The sequence below is a fragment of the Bos grunniens genome, chromosome 16, assembly GCF_055505025.1.
Source record: "Bos grunniens cultivar Pamir isolate PY7600 chromosome 16, Bosgru_T2T1.0, whole genome shotgun sequence".
Classification (NCBI taxonomy): domain Eukaryota; kingdom Metazoa; phylum Chordata; class Mammalia; order Artiodactyla; family Bovidae; genus Bos; species Bos grunniens.
In genome coordinates this window covers 20,272,417-20,290,779 of record NC_141180.1, presented here as the reverse complement: position 1 = coordinate 20,290,779, position 18,363 = coordinate 20,272,417, and the positions used below count along the sequence as shown (strand labels likewise).

The 18,363-nt window shown below is 37.9% G+C and overlaps 1 protein-coding gene and 1 long non-coding RNA gene across 4 annotated transcripts in view; both read left to right on the top strand.

Moving 5' to 3' along the window:
• The window catches only part of AXDND1 (axonemal dynein light chain domain containing 1), a 79,504-nt gene that overhangs the window by 46,660 nt on the left and 14,481 nt on the right, over nucleotides 1-18,363 (top strand). For 2 of the 3 annotated variants that reach the window (XM_086343583.1, XM_086343582.1), the window contains 2 exons: nucleotides 726-822; nucleotides 11,664-11,774. In XM_086343583.1, the coding sequence (XP_086199709.1) occupies nucleotides 726-822; nucleotides 11,664-11,774 (208 nt within the window). Of the gene's footprint in view, nucleotides 1-725; nucleotides 823-3,139; nucleotides 3,281-11,663; nucleotides 11,775-18,363 lie in introns of all 3 variants that reach the window. The other variant, XM_086343585.1, reaches the window with a different exon arrangement.
• Nucleotides 8,949-10,073, top strand: LOC147356293 (uncharacterized). Its single transcript, XR_015143201.1, has 2 exons — nucleotides 8,949-9,081; nucleotides 9,846-10,073. It is a non-coding gene; the product is annotated as an uncharacterized LOC147356293 (long non-coding RNA).

Genomic DNA, 18,363 nt, shown 5'->3' with positions numbered 1-18,363 from the left:
GGATAGGAAGTGTATATGTATGTGGGAGTGAGAAGTAAAACAAAAAAAAACAACAAACCAAACCAGCTGCATAAATAAATTACAGTTTTACACTTATTGTGGGGGGAGTAAGTGTAATTTGCATATGTAATTCCATGCAAAATTGAATGTATACTTTTATATGTTTTACTAAACACCAACCAAAACATATTTTAAAAAAGCAAAAAGTGAGGAACTTTCCTGGTGGTCCAGTGGCTAAGACTCTGAGCTCTCATTGCCAGAGGCTTGGGCTTGATCCCTGGTCAGGATCTAAGACCTGTGTCTTAGGTCCTGTGGTCAGGAACTAAGACCCAATGCAGACAAATAAATTTTTTTAAAAAGAGGGAAAAAGCCTTATATCTGAAAAGCTCGAAGATTCCCATCGAACGAAGAAGATGTCTATAAAACTGTACTTTATTAACTAGGAAGCATACTGTCACTATGATTACTTCAGATTTGGGAAGTTGCTTTTACAATTTAGCCAGTTTTGCCTTCATTTCCGTTCAGTGTTGCCAATGGTTGAACATGACTTGAATGGAGGGGAGGGGGAGGATAGGACTGAGAAACTGAGCAAGAAACAAATTATTCTGTGGTCAATCAGTAGCTTAATTATTATGGTAAACTTCCACTGTATTTGGATTTATGAGAGAAACCAGCAATAAAAAGGTGATGCTCTGTATGTGTGTGTGTGTGTGTGTGTTTTTCAGTTGTTGCAAAGAGCTGGTAGTAGCTATGGCTGTGAATAAAGCAAGTCACTTAGAAAAAAATCCTGATAAGGAGCTTAATGAACTGGAGAAGATGAAGGTAATAACTCTATACTCCCCTTACTTTTGCTTTGTTTGTTTTAAGTAGACTTTTTGGGCATAATTGCTTTACAACAAACTGCACATACTTAAATGTGCAATTTGATAATTTCTAAAATGTACATACACTTGTAAAATAATCACTATGATTGAAAAAGGAGCATATCCAACAAGCTCAAAGTTTCCTTGTACCCCTTTATAATCTCTCCTTACAGCCTTGTCCTGTCCCAGGCAACGTCTGATCCACTTTCTAACCTCAAAGATGAGTTTTCAAGTTTTAGAATTTATATCAATTGAATCATACAGAATATATACATTTCTTTGTCTGACTTCTTTGACCAAGCAGAATTATTTTTAGATTTGCACTGTTGCTTTTGTCAAAATGGCTTTTTAGTGCTGAGCAGTATCTCATTGAATGGAAATACACCATTTATCAACCATTCTTTGCTGATGAACGTTTGAATTATTTCCATTTTTTATTATTACAAGTAAAGCTTCAATGGATATGCACATACATATGCACCGCTTTCATTTGTCTTAAATAAGTATCTAGAAATGGTTAGGTCATATGGCTTGCGTTTGTAGCTTTTTGAGAAACTGTCTTCTACGTTCCTGCCAGCAGTATATGAATGTTCCAGTTGTTTCACACCCTCACCAAAATTTGTTTCAGACAGTGATTTCAATTTTAGACATTCCAGTAAGTGGCTCGTGGCATGCCATTGTAGTTTTAATTTGCATTTCCTTCATGATCAGTGATGTTGAACATCTTTTCATGGGATTATTTGGCATTGCATCTCCTTTGGTGAAAGGTACAAAGCTGCTAAGAGGGTAGATCTTAAAAGTTATCACAAGAAAAAAAAATGTAACTATTTGAGGTAATAGATGTTAACTGAATTTGTTGTGGTAATCATTTTGCAATACATACATATATCAAATCATTATGTTGTACATATTAAACATGTGCAGTGTTATACATCAAGTATATATCAGTAAAACTGGAAAAGTGCTAAAAAAAACAATTGTTTTATAATTTGGTTACTGGTTACTTGATATGTTTAAGTCGTTACAAGTGAAATAAAATTAATAAACTGTTCATGGAAAAAAGGCAAAATATCTGCTCAAATCTTTGGCCTTTTATTATTGGTTTGTTTGTTTTGTTATCATTGAATTTGAAAGTATATTATATATTCTGGATAAAAGTCCTTTATCAGATGTGTGATTTAGAAATATTGTCTCTCAGTCTGTGACTTCCTTTTCTTCTCTTAACAATGTCTTTGGAAAAGGGGAACTTCTTAACTGATGAAGTCCAATCTATCATTTTTTTTCTTTTATGGGTCTTCTTTTGGTATTGTTATCTAAGAAAAATTTTGTATAGTAACATCTGAAGATTTATAGTTTTAAGCTTTGTGGGTTCAGATCTGTGACCCATTTTGAATGACCCGTTTTTTTCTTTTCTGGTGCCAGATATGGGTTGAAGTTCACTTTTTGGCATTTGGATATCCAGTTGTTTAGCACCGTGTGTTGAAAAAAACTACCCTTTCTCTATTCAGAAGCCTTTTCATCTTTTTAAAAATCTGGAGGGCACAGCAGCCCACTCTAGTGTTCTTGCCCGGAGAATCCCCATGGACAGAGGAGCCAGCAGGCTACAGTCCATAGGGTCCCAGAGAGTCAGACACGACTGAGCGACTAAGCACAGCACATTGATCGTATATATGGATATTATTCTGGATATTCTACTATGTTCTATTATCTGTATGTCAACATTGTCACCATTATCAATTTTGTTTTGATTGCTATAGTTTTATAATGTTCTGAGATTAGTAATGTAAATCCTCCAAATTTGTTCTTTTTCAAGATTGCCCAGGCTATTCTAGGTCCTTTGCTTTCCATATGTGAAGTTCTTAGAATTAGCTTATCAATGTTTCCAAAGAAACCTATTAGGATTTTTCTTATGATTACATTTTATCTATTGATTAATTTGTGGAGAACTGATATCCTAACAGTATTGAGTCTTTGGGCCTGTGAAAATTATATATCTCTTCATTTACTTAAGTTCTTTATTTCTTTCAGCAAAGTTTTGTAGTTTTCAGTATATAGGTCTTTGTAAGGTTTATTCCTATGTATTTTATATTTTGGTACTGTTACAAATTATATTATTCTGTAATTTCAATTTCTTATTATTCTTTTGTAACAGAATTATCATTGATTTTTAAAATTTTTGATTTTATTGGAGTATAGTTGATTTACAATGTTGTGTTAGTTTCAGGTGTACAGCAAAGCGATTCAGTCATGCATATACATGTATTCATTCTTTTTAGGTGTTTGTTTATGTATTTTTGGCTGTGCCGGGTCCATGTTGCTGCACACACAAGCCTTCTCTAGTCGTGGAGAGCAGAGCTACTCCTCCTTGTTGTGCACAGGCTTCTCATTGTGGTGGCTTCCCTTGCTGCAGAGCTCAGGTACTAGGCATGCGGGATTCAGCAGTTGTGGTGCCATGGACTTAGTTGCTCCGTGACACACGAGATCTTCCCAGATCAGGGACTAAACCCATGTCCCCTGCTTTAGCAGGCAGATTCTTATCCACTGGACCACCAGGAAGTCTCTATTCATTCCTTTTTAGATTCTTTTTTCTTATAGGTGATCACAGAATATTGAGTAGAGTTCCCTGAGCTCTATAGGATGTCCTGGTTCATTATCTATCTTGTATATAATAGTTTGGGTATGTTCATCCCAAGCTCTTGATTTATCCCTTCCCCCCATGTTTTCCCCTTTGGTAAGCTTGTTTTTGATATCTGTAAGACTTTCTGTTTTGTAAAAGTTCATTTGTATCATTTTTTAAGAATGATTAAAAAAATTTTTTTAAATTAGATTGCACATATGAGTGATATGATATTTATCATTCTCTATCTGGCTTCACTTAGTATGATAATCTCTAGGTCCTTCCATGTTGCTGCAAATGTCAGTAATTCATTCTTTTTATGACTGAGTACTGTTCTGTTATATGTGTGTATATATATATGTATCACATCTTTATTCCTCTGTTTATGGGCATTTAGGTTGCTTCCATGTCTAGGCTATTGAGCACAGTGCTACAATGAGCATTGTATCATGATTTTTAAAATATATTTATTTCATATCTTGTGACCTTACTGAACTCACTTATCCCTGCTAAGAAGTTTTTTTTTTTACCCTGGATTCCTTAGAATTTTCTATGTACATAATTATATCATCTGCAGATAAGGACAGTTTTATTTCTTTCTTTCTAGTTTACCTGCCTTTAATTTCTTCTTCTTGACTTCTTGACTAACTAGAGTCTCCAGTACCAGACTGAGTAAAAGTGGTGAGAACAGACATCCTTGTTATAGTTTGGGGGAAAGTATTTATCCTGTCGTCTTTAAGTATAATGGAAGGATGGAAGGTGTAGGCTTTTCCTAGGTGTCCTTTATCATATTGATGAAGCTTTATTTTTATTCCATGTTTGTTAAAAATCTTTTTAGAGTCAGGAGTGAATGTTGAATGTTGGATTTTATCAAATCCTTTTTCTGCCTCTACTGAGACAGTCGATGAGTTGTCTTTTTTAGTCTTTTAACATGACCACTAACATTGATTGATGTTTTATTATTTATTTATTTATGACTGTGCTGGGTCTTCATTGTGTGCGTGGACTTTCTCTAGTTGCAGCGCACAGGCTGCTTTGGTGGAGCACAGGCTTTAGGACACACAGGGTCAGTAGCAGTGCTTGGGTTTTCTAGTTGTGCATGGGTTTAGTTGCCCCATGGGCATGTGGGATCTTAGTTCTCTGACCAGAGATCAAACTCATGTTCCCTGCGTTGGAAGGCAGATTCTTAACCACTGGGCCACCAGGGAAGTCCCTGATTGATTTTTGAATTGAATATTAAATGAACCTTACGTTCCTGGTATAAACCCCACTTGATCATGGTGTACTATCTTTTTATATATTACTAAATTCAATTGGTTGAAGTTTTGTGTAGAATTTTTGCATTGATGTTCTTGAAGATACTGATTATATATTAGTAGTTTACTTTGTTTTTTAGTATTTTTGGTTTTGATATTAGGGGTAATGTTAGTCTCTTAAAATGAGTTAGAAAGTGTTTTTTACTCTTCTATTTTATAGAGCAATTTGTATAGAATTATAAATTATTTTTTCATTAAATGTTTGATATAATTCACCAGTGAAGTCATTTAGGTTTGTGAGAAAGTTTTAAGTTACAAAGATAGAGCTATTCAGATACAAGGCTAGCCAGTTTCTCTACTGGGTATAAGGAAATTTCCTTACTGCATATAGGGCTATTATATCTTCTTGAGAGAGCTCCTTAGCTTTGGTCTTGTAAGGAATCTGTAATTTCATCTAAGTTGTCTAATTTATTGATGCAGAGTTGCTCACATTATTCCCCATTATCCTTTTAATAATTATAGGATGTCCACTCTTGTCCCTGTTATTGAAAATTTGTATTTTTTCTCTTTTTTTTCTCATCAGTCTATAAAAAGATTTGTCTATTTTTTTGATCTCAAAAACTTGATTTTGCCTTTACAAATTTTTTTCTATTTTTTTGTTTCGCTAATTTCCACACTGCTCTTTATTATTTCCTTATTTCTACTTATTTTGGGTTTAATTTACTCTTCCTTTTCTTGTTTTATAAGGTATGGTGACTCAGTTGGGTAAAGAGCCCGCCTGCAGTGCAGGAACTGTAGTTTGATCCCTGGGTGGGGAAGATCCCCTGGAGGAGGACACGGCAACCCACTCCAGTATTCTTGCCTAGAGAATCCCTGGACAGAGGAGCCTGGCAGGCTGTAGTCCATGGGGTCGCACAGAGTTGGTCACTACTGAAGTGACTGAGTACATGCACATAAAGTATAGCTGAGCTTACGATTTTGAGACCCGCCCATAAACAGTAGAATGGATATTGTATTATGCTGTATCAGGACTGGTGTATAGAATGTAGTCAGTTTTCTGTTCTTTGGTCTGTTTGATGTTTAAATGGCTGTTCTCTTTAAATTCTGTGATTTTATGCTCTTCTGTATGTATAATAGATCTCACAGTTTTTTTAAAAATGGATTATAACAAAATTTTATGTGTAATATCTTACTAATTTAAAAATCTCTAAGAAATGGAGAATTTTAGGAAAATATACAGTAACATTAATTTTAGAAGGATAAAACTGGTCAGTTTTCAGAGAAGAAATTGATGCATTTGTTGAAAATGAACCTCAAAATTTTGCCTGGACTCCATAGATGTGTTCAGACTTTGAAGGAGCAGGTAATCCCCATGCCAGTTTAAGAGCATAGGTAATGATTGAACCTCTCCCCAGTTTATTTCATATAGCTGGCAAAGTTTTTTTTAACCCCAGTAAATTATAGGAGAAATAGTGTTAGTGTTAGTCGCTCAGTTGTCCCTGACTCTTTGCAACCCCATGGACTGCAGCCCACCAGGCTCCTCTGTCCATGAGATTTTCCAGGCCAAGGATACTGGAGTGGGTTGCCATTTCCTTCTCCAGGGGATCTTCCCAACCCAGGATTGAACCTGGGTCTCCTGCACTGCAGGCAGATTCTTTACTGACTGAGGTACAAGGGAAGTCAAATGAAACTACAAATGAAGTTTAGGAGAAATAAACTTCATAAATATAGATGCTAAATCCAAATTTTAAAATAGCAATTCCATTCAGTAGAAACTGAAAATAATAACACTATGAATAACTGGCATACATGTCAGGAGAGTAAGAATATTTTAGTATTTGAAATATGTTTTTATAGGTATATTTTACTTCTCATCTAGGAACTGAAATGTCTTTTAGTTTTGTTTCCGGGAAGACCTCAGAGGCATTGTTTCCAGCAGATTTGTGTGCCTCTGAACTGAATAGTCTCTTGGATCTTGTAGCCCTTATATTGTGCATCTAAAGTGTGCTCACATGTTCTCAGGCCTGCTGCTACCCACCCAGATGTAGTGAATATCCTGGTTTTGGTAGGCTGGATCTGCCATAGATGTTAGTAGGGACTCATTGGCCTGTTTTGTTATACACCTTATTTCTCATTTACTTAAATGGGATAGAGCTATGTGATGAGACCGCATTTTCAGATAAGGGCGATTTTAGAATGAAGATTCAGGGTACTTTGAGGTATATCTCCTCATTAAAGTTAAAGCTATAGAGGGGAATTCCTTGGTAGTCCAGTGGTTGAGATTTTGCCTTTCAATGCAGGAGGTGTGGGTTCCATCCCTGGTCAGGGAGCTCAAGATCTCATATGCATCAAGGCCAAGAAACCAGAGCATAAACAACAGAAGCCATATTGTAATAAATTCAATAAAGACTAAAATTAGTACACATAAAAAAATCTTTAAAAAATGTTAAAGCTATAGCAATATGGGGGAGATGTTATGGTGAGGGGATCTTGGGGACTTATATAAAGCCATCCAGGACATTCTCTGGTGGTCCAGTGGTTACAACTTGGTGCTTTCACTGCAGGGTCCTGGGTTTGATCCCTGGTCAAGAACTAAGGTCCTGCAAGCTGCATGGTGCTGCCAAAAAACAAAAACAAAAACCCGTATTAGGAGATTTTATGAGAGCTTTGTGTAGTGGACCATTCACAGCCTAATTCACCCCAGCCCCTGACTGGAGGTCCATGACCTAACCATCTCTGAGAACCTATCCTTTCCACCAGGCTAATTTGGTCTTCTGTTAAGCTCTTTCTCATTTATTTACTATCCTTTTGCCAACAATTTCAGATTAATAAACTGGGAAGGTGTTATCAGAAAAGGCTGAGGATCTGCTCTTCCACCAGAAGACTTTAATTGGTCCTATGCTCGGGCCTTTTTTCCTCCCAAACGCATCTGTCCCCTCTTTAAGCCTGAGGCTGAGGCCGTTCAACAGGTGCATCAAGCTAGTTTATGGCTTAACAGCCATGCACCTGCCCTGGAACTGCCTCAGTACTCATTATTTTATTTTTAAATTAATGGTTAGTTCCCCTCTCATTAGGGTTATCTTCATTTCAAATTCATCCCCATCCTGACTACTACTGTCTTCCCCTCGTCTCCTGGACAAGGGTATGTGAATCTTTATGACATCAGACTCTGGAACTTATATGGCCTCATGCATATCCTACAAGGTGAAGAGTAGAAGATGATTCTCCAGAGAAGCTTTCTCTAGTGTGGGCATACTGTGATGCTGTGTGGCTTGTAGCACACCCCAGCCACATTCCAGCCCTTGAAGAAGAACATCTTGCCAACCCAAAGGACTGATATTTGACCTTAATGATGGTTTCCCACAATCTGGTATTTCTTGGGCTCCTTCCTGATAAATGTGAGAGTTGCATGATGCTGGACTGGTTTCTGGATCAGGAGGCCTCTTCAATCAGCATCCTCTGGAGTTTGATCACTCTTACTGATGGTTCATACTCCACTTTACCATAATAATCCCCTACTTCATGAAGTCTTGGGAATGATCTAGTTCCCCAAGACCATGAAGGCAGTGCAGCAACTAATGACCCTATTTGCCTCCCATCTGATCCTGGTGTATTCATTCGGACCTCACCCAGCTGGGCTGCCATCTTCCAAGAGGACTCAGTTCTTGGGATTCTTACTTCTATGCCTATTTCTGAAAAAAAGATGATCTCAGTGCATATCAGCTGCTTCACTTGGGAATGAGACTTGCTTATGCTTTCATTCGCTGTTTAGGAGCACTATATCAAAGAGTCCTGGCATCCAGTCAGACTACAACACTGGGTCCACTACAGCTGAAGCAGCTGCTGAAAACCTAGAATAAGCCAGATAGATGTCTTTTTTCAAGTGTGTTAGGTTGGTCATCTATAATGTGCCAGGCGTCTAGATTTAGAGTCACTGATGCCTTGGGGTTTGTTCATAATCTGAGCAATCAGGAGATTACCTGGAAAGATTTCTGAGATAACCTTCAGCAGGCCAAGACTGGTGGAAGACACACACTGACCAGCACCCGATAGTTCTGAGAACACGTGGGAAGGAACAATCCTTTCAATGCCAAAGAAATACCTACCATGGTAGAAATGAGAAGACTTCTGGCTGGCGCCCTTCACACTGACTTTTGGCTGCAGTTGATGCCATTCTTTCTTGTCGTGCCCTGTGTAATCTATCAAGACCCTGCTATCCACCTTGGGCCACAGTAACCTTTATGTTGCCCAAGATGCTACTGCCAGTTTGAGGATTTGAGCCTCTGAAAAGAGTGTGACTTTGAAGAGTGGTGCTGGAGAGTTGCCTCTTGCAGTGTTCCAGCAGGTAAACTCAGAGATCTCAGCTTTGTTACCCTTTTGGGGGGACCTGGAGATGATGGATTCTTAATAACTGCATTACCACCGTAGACCCACCACTTATAGCCTGTGGCCTTTTGTTCTTCTGTTTTTGATCCTCTACAATAGGCTTTACATTTAGGACCTTCTCCTTCTCCCCAGACATGAATTTTAGTCTTTCACTTCACATCAGAAGCATTTATTAACAGCCCTGAATCAGATGTTATCAGAATCAGAGTATTGATGGAAGGAGATCCACGTGTATTGATTGGCAACCGAGCTATCTCCATCTAGCTCATCAAAGGTGGTGTTAAAGGTTTTTTAGGAAAACTTCCTTGACTCTATAGGTAGCCTTGAAACTTTTATCAAAAATTCGTATTGGGACTTCCCTGACAGTCCAGTGACTAAGACTCTACACTCCCAATGCTGGGGCCTGGGTTTGATCCCTGGTCAGGGACCTAGATTCCCCATGCTACAATGGAAAGATCCCGCGTGCCACAACTAAGGCCCCATGCAGCCAACTAAGTAAATACATATTTTTTAAAGACTCGTAGTGATATTTTCCCACCGGATGTTCTATGGTAGTATTTTCAATGTCTCAGAAGTTTGTAAGAAAATGACTAGGGTCTGCTTTATAGAATGCAATTCAGCTGAAAATAGTTTATTTCTCATGGATGGTGAACTAACTCTGAAGAACTAAAACTTTTAAAAGGTCATTACTATTTTCAAAATTGACAAATGTTTTTGTTCTAGGTATGATAAAGTTAAAATATGCATCAAATTTTGCGGCTGGAAGGATCTTTAGGGGCAGTGGTATGATGAAGGCTCAGGCTGCCTCACAAGAGCTGACTGTGCAGACCTCTTCCCAACTCCGCATTCAGTGATAACATACTAAATTGATGACTACCATTGAAATTGCCCTATGAGAGTATATATTTTGGAATTCAACAAATGCTACAAATTAGGGATCCCCCCCACAAATAAATATTTTACCAGCTCCCCAGTACATAGGGGTCATCTAGAGTAAACCAACAGCTTCATCTGTTTTTAATAGATGAAGACTATTGAGAGTTTACTCAAGAAGCCACAACCAATTAGAAGAACTAAGGACTAGAACCCAAAACTTTCATCTCCCTTGTTTGATCCTCTTTTCTGATATGCAGTAAGACATTGACCTAACTCTTTGAATGCAAAATTTAAACTTAGTGATGTTAACAGAGCTGTGGTAAACTTATTTGTCTGAAGAGTCTTCTATTCCTTATTTATAACACAAGGGTTTGGATTAGATTAAAAAAATTTTTTGGCTCTGATTTTTCACAATAATTCCACAATAAAAGTTTAATCACGAGAAAAATATGAGGCATATTACTGCTTTTTATGGTTTGCTTCAGAGAAGGCAATGGCACCCCACTCCAGTACTCTTGCCTGGGAAATCTCATGGACGGAGGAGCCTGGTAGGCTGCAGTCCATGGGGTTTCGAAGAGTCGAACTCGACTGAGCGACTTCACTTTCACTTTTCACTTTCATGCATTGGAGAAGGAAACGGCAACCCACTCCAGTATTCTTGCCTGGAGAATCCCAGGGACAGAGGAGCCTGGTGGGCTGCCGTCTATGGGGTCGCACAGATTCGGACACAACTGAAGCGACTTAGCAGCAGCAGCAGCATGGTTTGCTTCAAGGACCTAAAGTGGGTGATTATTTCCCCACATGGTAAAATTTCTTTTTTTTTTTTTGATGGTGTGAATGACCAAATCCCCTTCCCCAGAGAAATAATGCTTCCTAGTTCCCTCTGCTTTTTCCTCACTAATAAGGAATAATGCATCTTTTAAACACTGAATCCAAAGCTTAGCTGGTAGGAGATCTTAGTAAAGGTAGTTTTTCTGTTCCCTTTGTGGGAATAAGACCTGCTGTGGACCAATCGTGTTATCTTGATAGATAAGAGATGAGTTCCTTTTCTAAAAAAGTGCTTCAACTCTATTCACTCACTTTATTGGGGGCAGGAAAAGTAATACTTTTGTAGTGGTTAAGAGCCCTGTCCACCTGGATTAGAATCTAAGCACAGTACGTAAATATATACGTGACCTTGAGCGAGATATTTAACTGCTCTATTCCTCAGTTTCCTCATCTTAAAAAATGAGGCTAGTAATAGTCTCATAATGAGGGTCGAATGAGTTAGTAATGTGGATGCATAGAACAGACTGCTACATAAGTGTTTGCTGCTGTTATTGTCATGTAATTGACCCTGGTCAGTTGCATAACATTTATTGGGACAAGTCATTAGACCTTAGTAAATCCAACAGCCTTTCTGCCTCTAATTTTATAGCACTTCACTACTTGTCTCATTTCAACCCAGATCCCAAACCCTGTTGATAAGAGATGATATGATTTAGGTCTATATTAATAGAAAATCACTTCTACACAAATCTTTGAACTGAACTGATACAAAGTTAATTGAATGGAGTTATATTTAGAGGAATTACTCTTGGCAGTTCCTCAGTAGGAGTAAGTGAATAAATGAGTTGGTATAATCTGATTTTTTCTGTTTAGTGATTATCTTTGGTCTCTTCTCAGAAAGAATGTTATGATTGGATCACCACATCCTCTCACCTCCTTTCTGGTCTCAAAGGCAGAAAAATTAAGTTACTGACACATGAAGAAAAACAGCAGCTCCTTGGAGAAGAGGTATTTGCCATACATTAGCACTGGTCGTCATTCACGCTTTTCCTGTATTTCAATAGATAAGAGCACCTTGACTTTTTCCAACCAATGTTTTGAATCCTCATTCATTTACTCTATGAGAATTTGGGTTCTGACCAAGAGCACTGGCAGCTCTTCTCTCTTCTAAAGAAGAGAGTCCTCACCCAAACATCTCTCTTCACTTTCTTGGAGGGTGATTTTGCCTCCTAGGATATGGCAACGCACTCCAGTATTCTTGCCTGGAAAATCCCGTGGACTGAGGAGGCGGACAGACTACATAGTCCAGAGGGTCACAAAGAGTGGGACGTGACTGAACTCGGCACAACACATTACAGAGGGGAGCTGCCTGCCACTCCCTGAGGCATCTCCTCAGACTTCTCTGCTGCCCACACCCCTCCTCCTGCACTTAGTCTCAGTCTTCCCATCAAGGTTATGTCTTCCTTTGGGTACTTAATCTCATGTGCATTGTCTTCTTTCTTTAGTATCTTTAGTGCCTGCCTCTCTAATGATTCCATTTTATCAATGTGTTCAGTTCAGTTCAGTCGCTCAGTCGTGTCCGACTCTGCGATCCCATGAATCGCAGCACGCCAGGCCTCCCTGTATTAGCAATCTATAATCACGGTCTCTCTTCCATCTGAGAAAATATGTCCCTTGATTTTTTCTCCTCCTTTACTACTTCTTTCCTTCCTTCCTAGCACAATCACTTTTCTTAAAACTCTATGTAAAGTCCCCCAGTGAGCTTACTGTCAGATTCAGGTGTCTCCAATCCCATATTTAACCTGACTTCTCTGTAGCATTTGATACTGTTAACCATTCACTTTTTTGGTCATCTCTCTTTGCAAGACAAAAACTCCGTCTTTCTCCTACTTCTTTCTTTTCATGTAGTCTTCCACCTCTGCCTGCCTCTTAAATATTGATATTCTTTCCTTGGCTTATTTTCCCTCTCATTCAACACTCTCCACATTGCTATGTTAATCCTGTAGTTTTAACCACCTGTTAACTGAGGATCCCAAGTCAATGAATATCATGTACCTAATGGCTTCCCTGGTGGCTCAGCTGGTAAAGAATCCACCTGCAATGCGGAAGACCTGGGTCAATCCCTGGGTTGGGAAGAGCCCCTGGAGGAGGACATGGCAACCCACTCCAGTATTCTTGCCTGGAGAATCCCCATGGGCAGAGGAGCCTGGCAGGCTACCGTCCATTGGGTTGCAAAGAGTCAGACACAACTGAGCACACAATGGCAGTCACAAACGTTTATTTTTACTTCAGTCTGATGGAGTTCGTCTCCAGCAAAGTCTGAAGAAGCTCCTGTTGCTATTGGAGCCATAAACTATACAGGTGTGATCTGATGGCATATATGTCAATGCTCTTGGGTCTAAGAAGGAAGTTTCTGTCTATACACTTGCAGGACTTCTGTTTTACATTTATTTAAAAAAAATTTTTTTTTAAATTTTGGCTGTACTATGCGGCTTGTGGGAGTTCCCCAACCAGGGGTTGAACCTGGGCCACAACAATGAAAGCTCTGATTGTAACCAGTAGACTACCAGGGAACTCCTTATTTTACATTTAAACACTGAAAAAAACACCATCTTTCTAAGTTGTACACCCTTAACAAATTCTCATTTTTTCTTTGCTGCCCAGATCTTGGCCAGAATTATTTTGAATTAACCACTGAATGATTTCATTAACATTATATATCTTAAATTACAGTACAATTTTAGAAACTTAATGAAGTACCATAGATATAATCTTGCCTGCACTTCAGATCTAGGGAAAAATTCAAGACCTAAACAGAATCACAAAGACTTAAGAACAGAAAGGATTTTAAATGTCATTGAATTCAACCAACCATCAGATGCATGAATCTTAGTGTAACACCTACACAGTTGATCATTAGGTCTATATTTGAGTATCTGAAGTGATAGAGAACTTTCAGAGTTAGTCCATTTGTTTTTGGTGAGCAGTGACTATTAGAACGTTATTCTTTTATTGAACAAAATGATAGACATTTCCTTGTAGCTTTTTTCCTACCTTCTGGTCCTAGTTCAGTCTTTGAGTTTGTATGAAGAGGCTGTTACGTCCTCCACATTATAGTATTTCCCACTATTCTGTATTATGGTATTTCTAACATTTGAAACTAGCTATATTCAACCTAAGTCTGTGTCTGGGTTTTCTATTATTTTATATTAATCTGTCTGTTCATTAGTCATCACCACAGTGTTTTAATTATTGAGGCCTTATGATACATTTTTATATTTGGTAGGGCCAGCACTTCCTCACTAATCTTTTTGGGGTGTTTGATGGCTATTCTTGTTTATTTATTCTTCTATATAATCTCCCTCTAGAAAATATATGATGCTTTAAAACTCAGGTGATATTAAATTTATATACTAACTTAGAACACACTTTTATGCTGTTGAGTAGTCCTGTGAAGAATATGGCTGACAGGATGTCCACCTGTATGCCTTTTAATAATGTTTTATCGTTTTCTCATTTTGCACATTTCTTGTAAGGTAGGCTTAAATATTTTATTTTTTGATATTTTAAATGGAATCTTCTTTTCCATTATACCTTCTAATTGGTTACTGTGTATATATTACTGATTTCTGTATTTTAATTTTTTGTATGGTGACTCTACTAAATTATCTTATTATTTTAATAACTTTTCAATAAATTCTTTTGGGTTCTCCAGATATTCAATTAAACCACCTACACATAGAAATAGTTTTACCTCTTTCCCCGCCCCCCCCAATTATTATGCCTTTAATTGCTTTTTCTTGTCTAATTGCATTGAATTATTCTTCTCCTCTTTCCTTCTGCCTTAATCTTTAGAATTTTCTTTAGTGAGGACCTGCTGAAGGCAAACTCAATTTTTGGTTGTCTGAAAATGTCTTTTTTTCACCTCATTCTTAAATTTTTTGCTGTGTATACAATTCTAGGATGATTTTCTCTCTGCACATAGAAGATACTATTTCCACTGTTTTCCAGGTTTTGTTGTTACCAAACTGACAATTGAAAATCCAGCTGTCAGACTTCCTTTGTGGCTCAGTGGTAAATAATCACCTGCCAATGCAGGAGACACGGGTTCGATCCCTGGTATGGGAAGATCCCACACACTGCGGAGCAACTAAGCCTTTGCACCACAACTGTTGAGCCTGTGCTCTGCGCACCCTAGAGCCCATGCTCTCCAGCAAGAGAAGCCACAGCGATAAGTCTGTGCACTGCAACCAAGAGTAGCCCCCAGTCACTGCAACTAGAGAAAAGCCCATGTAGAAAGGAGGACGCAGCACAGGCACAAATCAATAAGTAAAAATCCAAAAAATCTTTTGAAGTTAATCTCTCTGGCTGCATTTAAGATATTCTTTTTTATTTTGGCATTTTGCAGCTTCACTCTGATAAATATGGATGAAGTTTTTCTTTTTTAAATTTTACTTGGGATTCTCTTGGTTTTTGGAATCTTTGGCTGGGTATCTTTCACTGGATTTGGAAAATTCTCAGTCATCAACTGTTCAGTTATTGTCTCTACTGTATTTTCTCTTTCCTTTCCTTCACTCTGAATGGATATATATTGGAATCTGTCCCCAGTGTCTTTTAATTCTTCATATTTTCTATCTCTTTGCCTCTCTGCATTGATTCCTGGATGATTTTTTCTGACTTAATTTCCAGTTCACTGATTTGCTCTTTAGCTGAGTTTAATCTGCTCTTAAAGCTTTCTGTTGAGTTTGAAATTTAATTGTTAAAGTTCTATTTGGTTCTTTTTCAAATCTGATTATTTTTGTAATCTTTCATAGTTTCGATCTCTTATTTCTTTTAAAGTTTAAATATAACTATGTAGCCTATCTGATAATTTGAACATATATCTATATAAGATATTAACTACAGTATTATTTGTAACAAAATATAAGAAACAATATAAATACTGATCAATAGAAAATTACTTTCATAAATTATGGTATGTTCAAGTAGTAGAATTCCATACAGATAAAATAGATGATTATATAGTGAAATAAGAATCACCCATGATATGCTATTGAGAAAAGCAGATGAAGGAACGTAACATTTATTATTATTTCATTTGTATGAATGTGTTTATATGTGGATAAAGCAGACTAGAATATTCAACAAAGTGATTCAAGTTGTTACCTCTGAGGGTTGAGATTATTAATTTCTCTGTAATGTTCAAATATTTTATAGCAATAGTGTGTTATCAGGAAAAGTATTTTCATTTTGGAAAAATATCCTAATATACTATTTTTCTACACCATGTACATAATGCTACAGCATAATTTAAAATAGCTATAAAATATCTTATATGGTTTATACTATATTTTTTAGTGGCATTTTTCTATTGTGGGTATTAAGCTTATGTATAACTTTGTTTTATAAATATTGCTGCAATAAACTTCTGAAGGACAGTCTTTAGTCAATATTTGTGCAGACTCCACTGAGGTATTCAACACTGTTGACTCCTTCTCTCTTCGCTTTTTCCTTGTGACCCTTTCACACTTCTGAGGCAACTTGTAGCCTCCTTTCCAGTCTCCTCTTTCTTCCCTGACCCTTTTTGTGACTAGGTTCCTGTCCAAATAAGGCCTTGTCCCCTAGTCATTTCACAAGTTCTCCTTTGGCAATATAATTTACTTTCTTGGCTTGAAATAAATGCAAATAACTGTTAAATCTTTATCTATAATCAACAGCCTTCCAATCTAAACTCCAGATCCACAAATTCAGCTACTTACTTATTTCGCCCCTTCATGGGTCACAGTCTTGTGTAACTCAATGAAACTGTGATCCACCCTATGTAGGGCCACCCAAGATGGACAGGTCATGGTGGAGAGTGCTGACAAAATGTGATCCACTGGAGAAGGGAAACCACTTCAAACCACTTCAGCATTCTTGCCTTGAGAACCCCATGAACACTATGAAGAGGCAAAAAATGACACTGGAAGATGAACCCCCTAGGTCTGAAGGTGTTCAGTACCCTACTGGGGAAGAGCAAAGGGCAATTACTAATAGCTCCAGAAAGAATGAAGCAGCTGGGCCAAAGCAGAAATGACACTCAGTTCTGGATGTGTCTGCTGGTGAAAGTAAAGTCTGATGCTGTAAAGAACTGGAATGTTAGGAACTGGAATGTTAGGTCCATGAATCAAGGTAAACTGGATGTGGTCAAGCAGGAGACGGCAAGAGTGAACATTGACATCTTAGGAATCAGTGAATGAAAATGGACAGGAATGGGCGAATTTAGTTCAGATGACCATTATATCTAATACTGTGGGCAAGAATCCCTTAGAAGAAATGGAATAGCCCTAATAGTCAACAAAAGAGTCTGAAATACAGTACTTGGGTGCAACCTTGTAAACGGCAGAATGATCTCACTTCGTTTCCAAGGCAAACCGTTCAGCGTGACAGTAATCCAAGTCTATGTCCCAACCACTGATGCTGGAGAAACTGAAGTCGACCGGTTCTATGAAGACCTACAACACCATCTAGGGCTAACACCAAAAAAGAGATATCCTTTTCATCATAGAGGATTGAAATGCAAAGGTAAGAAGTCAAGAGACACCAGGAATAATAGGCAAGTTTGGCCTTGGAGTACAAAATGAACCAGGGCAAAGGGTAGTTTTGTCAAGAGGATGCACTGGTCATGGCAAACACCCTTTTCCAATAACCCAAGAGGCAGTTCTACACATGGACATCACCAGATGGCCAATATGGAAATCAGATTGATTATGTTCTTTGCAGCCAAAGATGGAGAAACTCTATACAGTCAGCAAAAACAAGTCCTAGAGAGCTGACTGTGGCTCAGATCATGAACTCCTTATTGCAAAATTCAGGCTTAAATTAAAGACAGTAGGGAAAACCACTAGGTAATTCAGGTATGAACTAAATCAAATCCCTTATGATTATACAGTGGAGATGATGAATAGATTCATGGGAATAGATTTGATAGAGTGATTGAAGAACTATGAACGGAGGTTTGTAAAATTGTACAAGAGGCAGTGACCAAAACCATCCCAAAGAAAAAGAAATGCAATAAGGCAAAGTAGTTGTCTGAGGAGACGTTACAAATAGCTGAGGAAAGAAGAGAAGCGAAAAGCAAGGGAGAAAGGAAAGATGTATCCAGCTGAATGCAGAGTTCCAAAGAATAACAAGGAGAGATAAGAAGGCCTTCTTAAATGAACAATGCAAAGAAATAGAGGAAAGCATTAGAATGGGAAATACTAGAGATCTTGTCAAGAAAATTGGAGATATCAAGGGAACATTCCATGCAAGGATGGGCATGATAAAGGACAGAAACAGTAAGAATATACAGAACTATATAAGAACGGTCTTAATGACCCAGATAACTACAATGATGTGGTCACTCAACTACAGCTGGAGATCCTGGAGTGTAAAGTCAAGTGGGCAGTAGGAAGCATTACTCCAAACAAAGCTATTGGAGGTGACAGAATTTCAGCTGAGCTGTTTAAAATCCTAAACGGTAATGCTGTGAAAGTTCTGCACTCAGTATGTCAGCAAATTTGGAAAACTGAACAGTGGCCACAGGACTGGAAAAAGTCAGTTTTCATTCTAATCC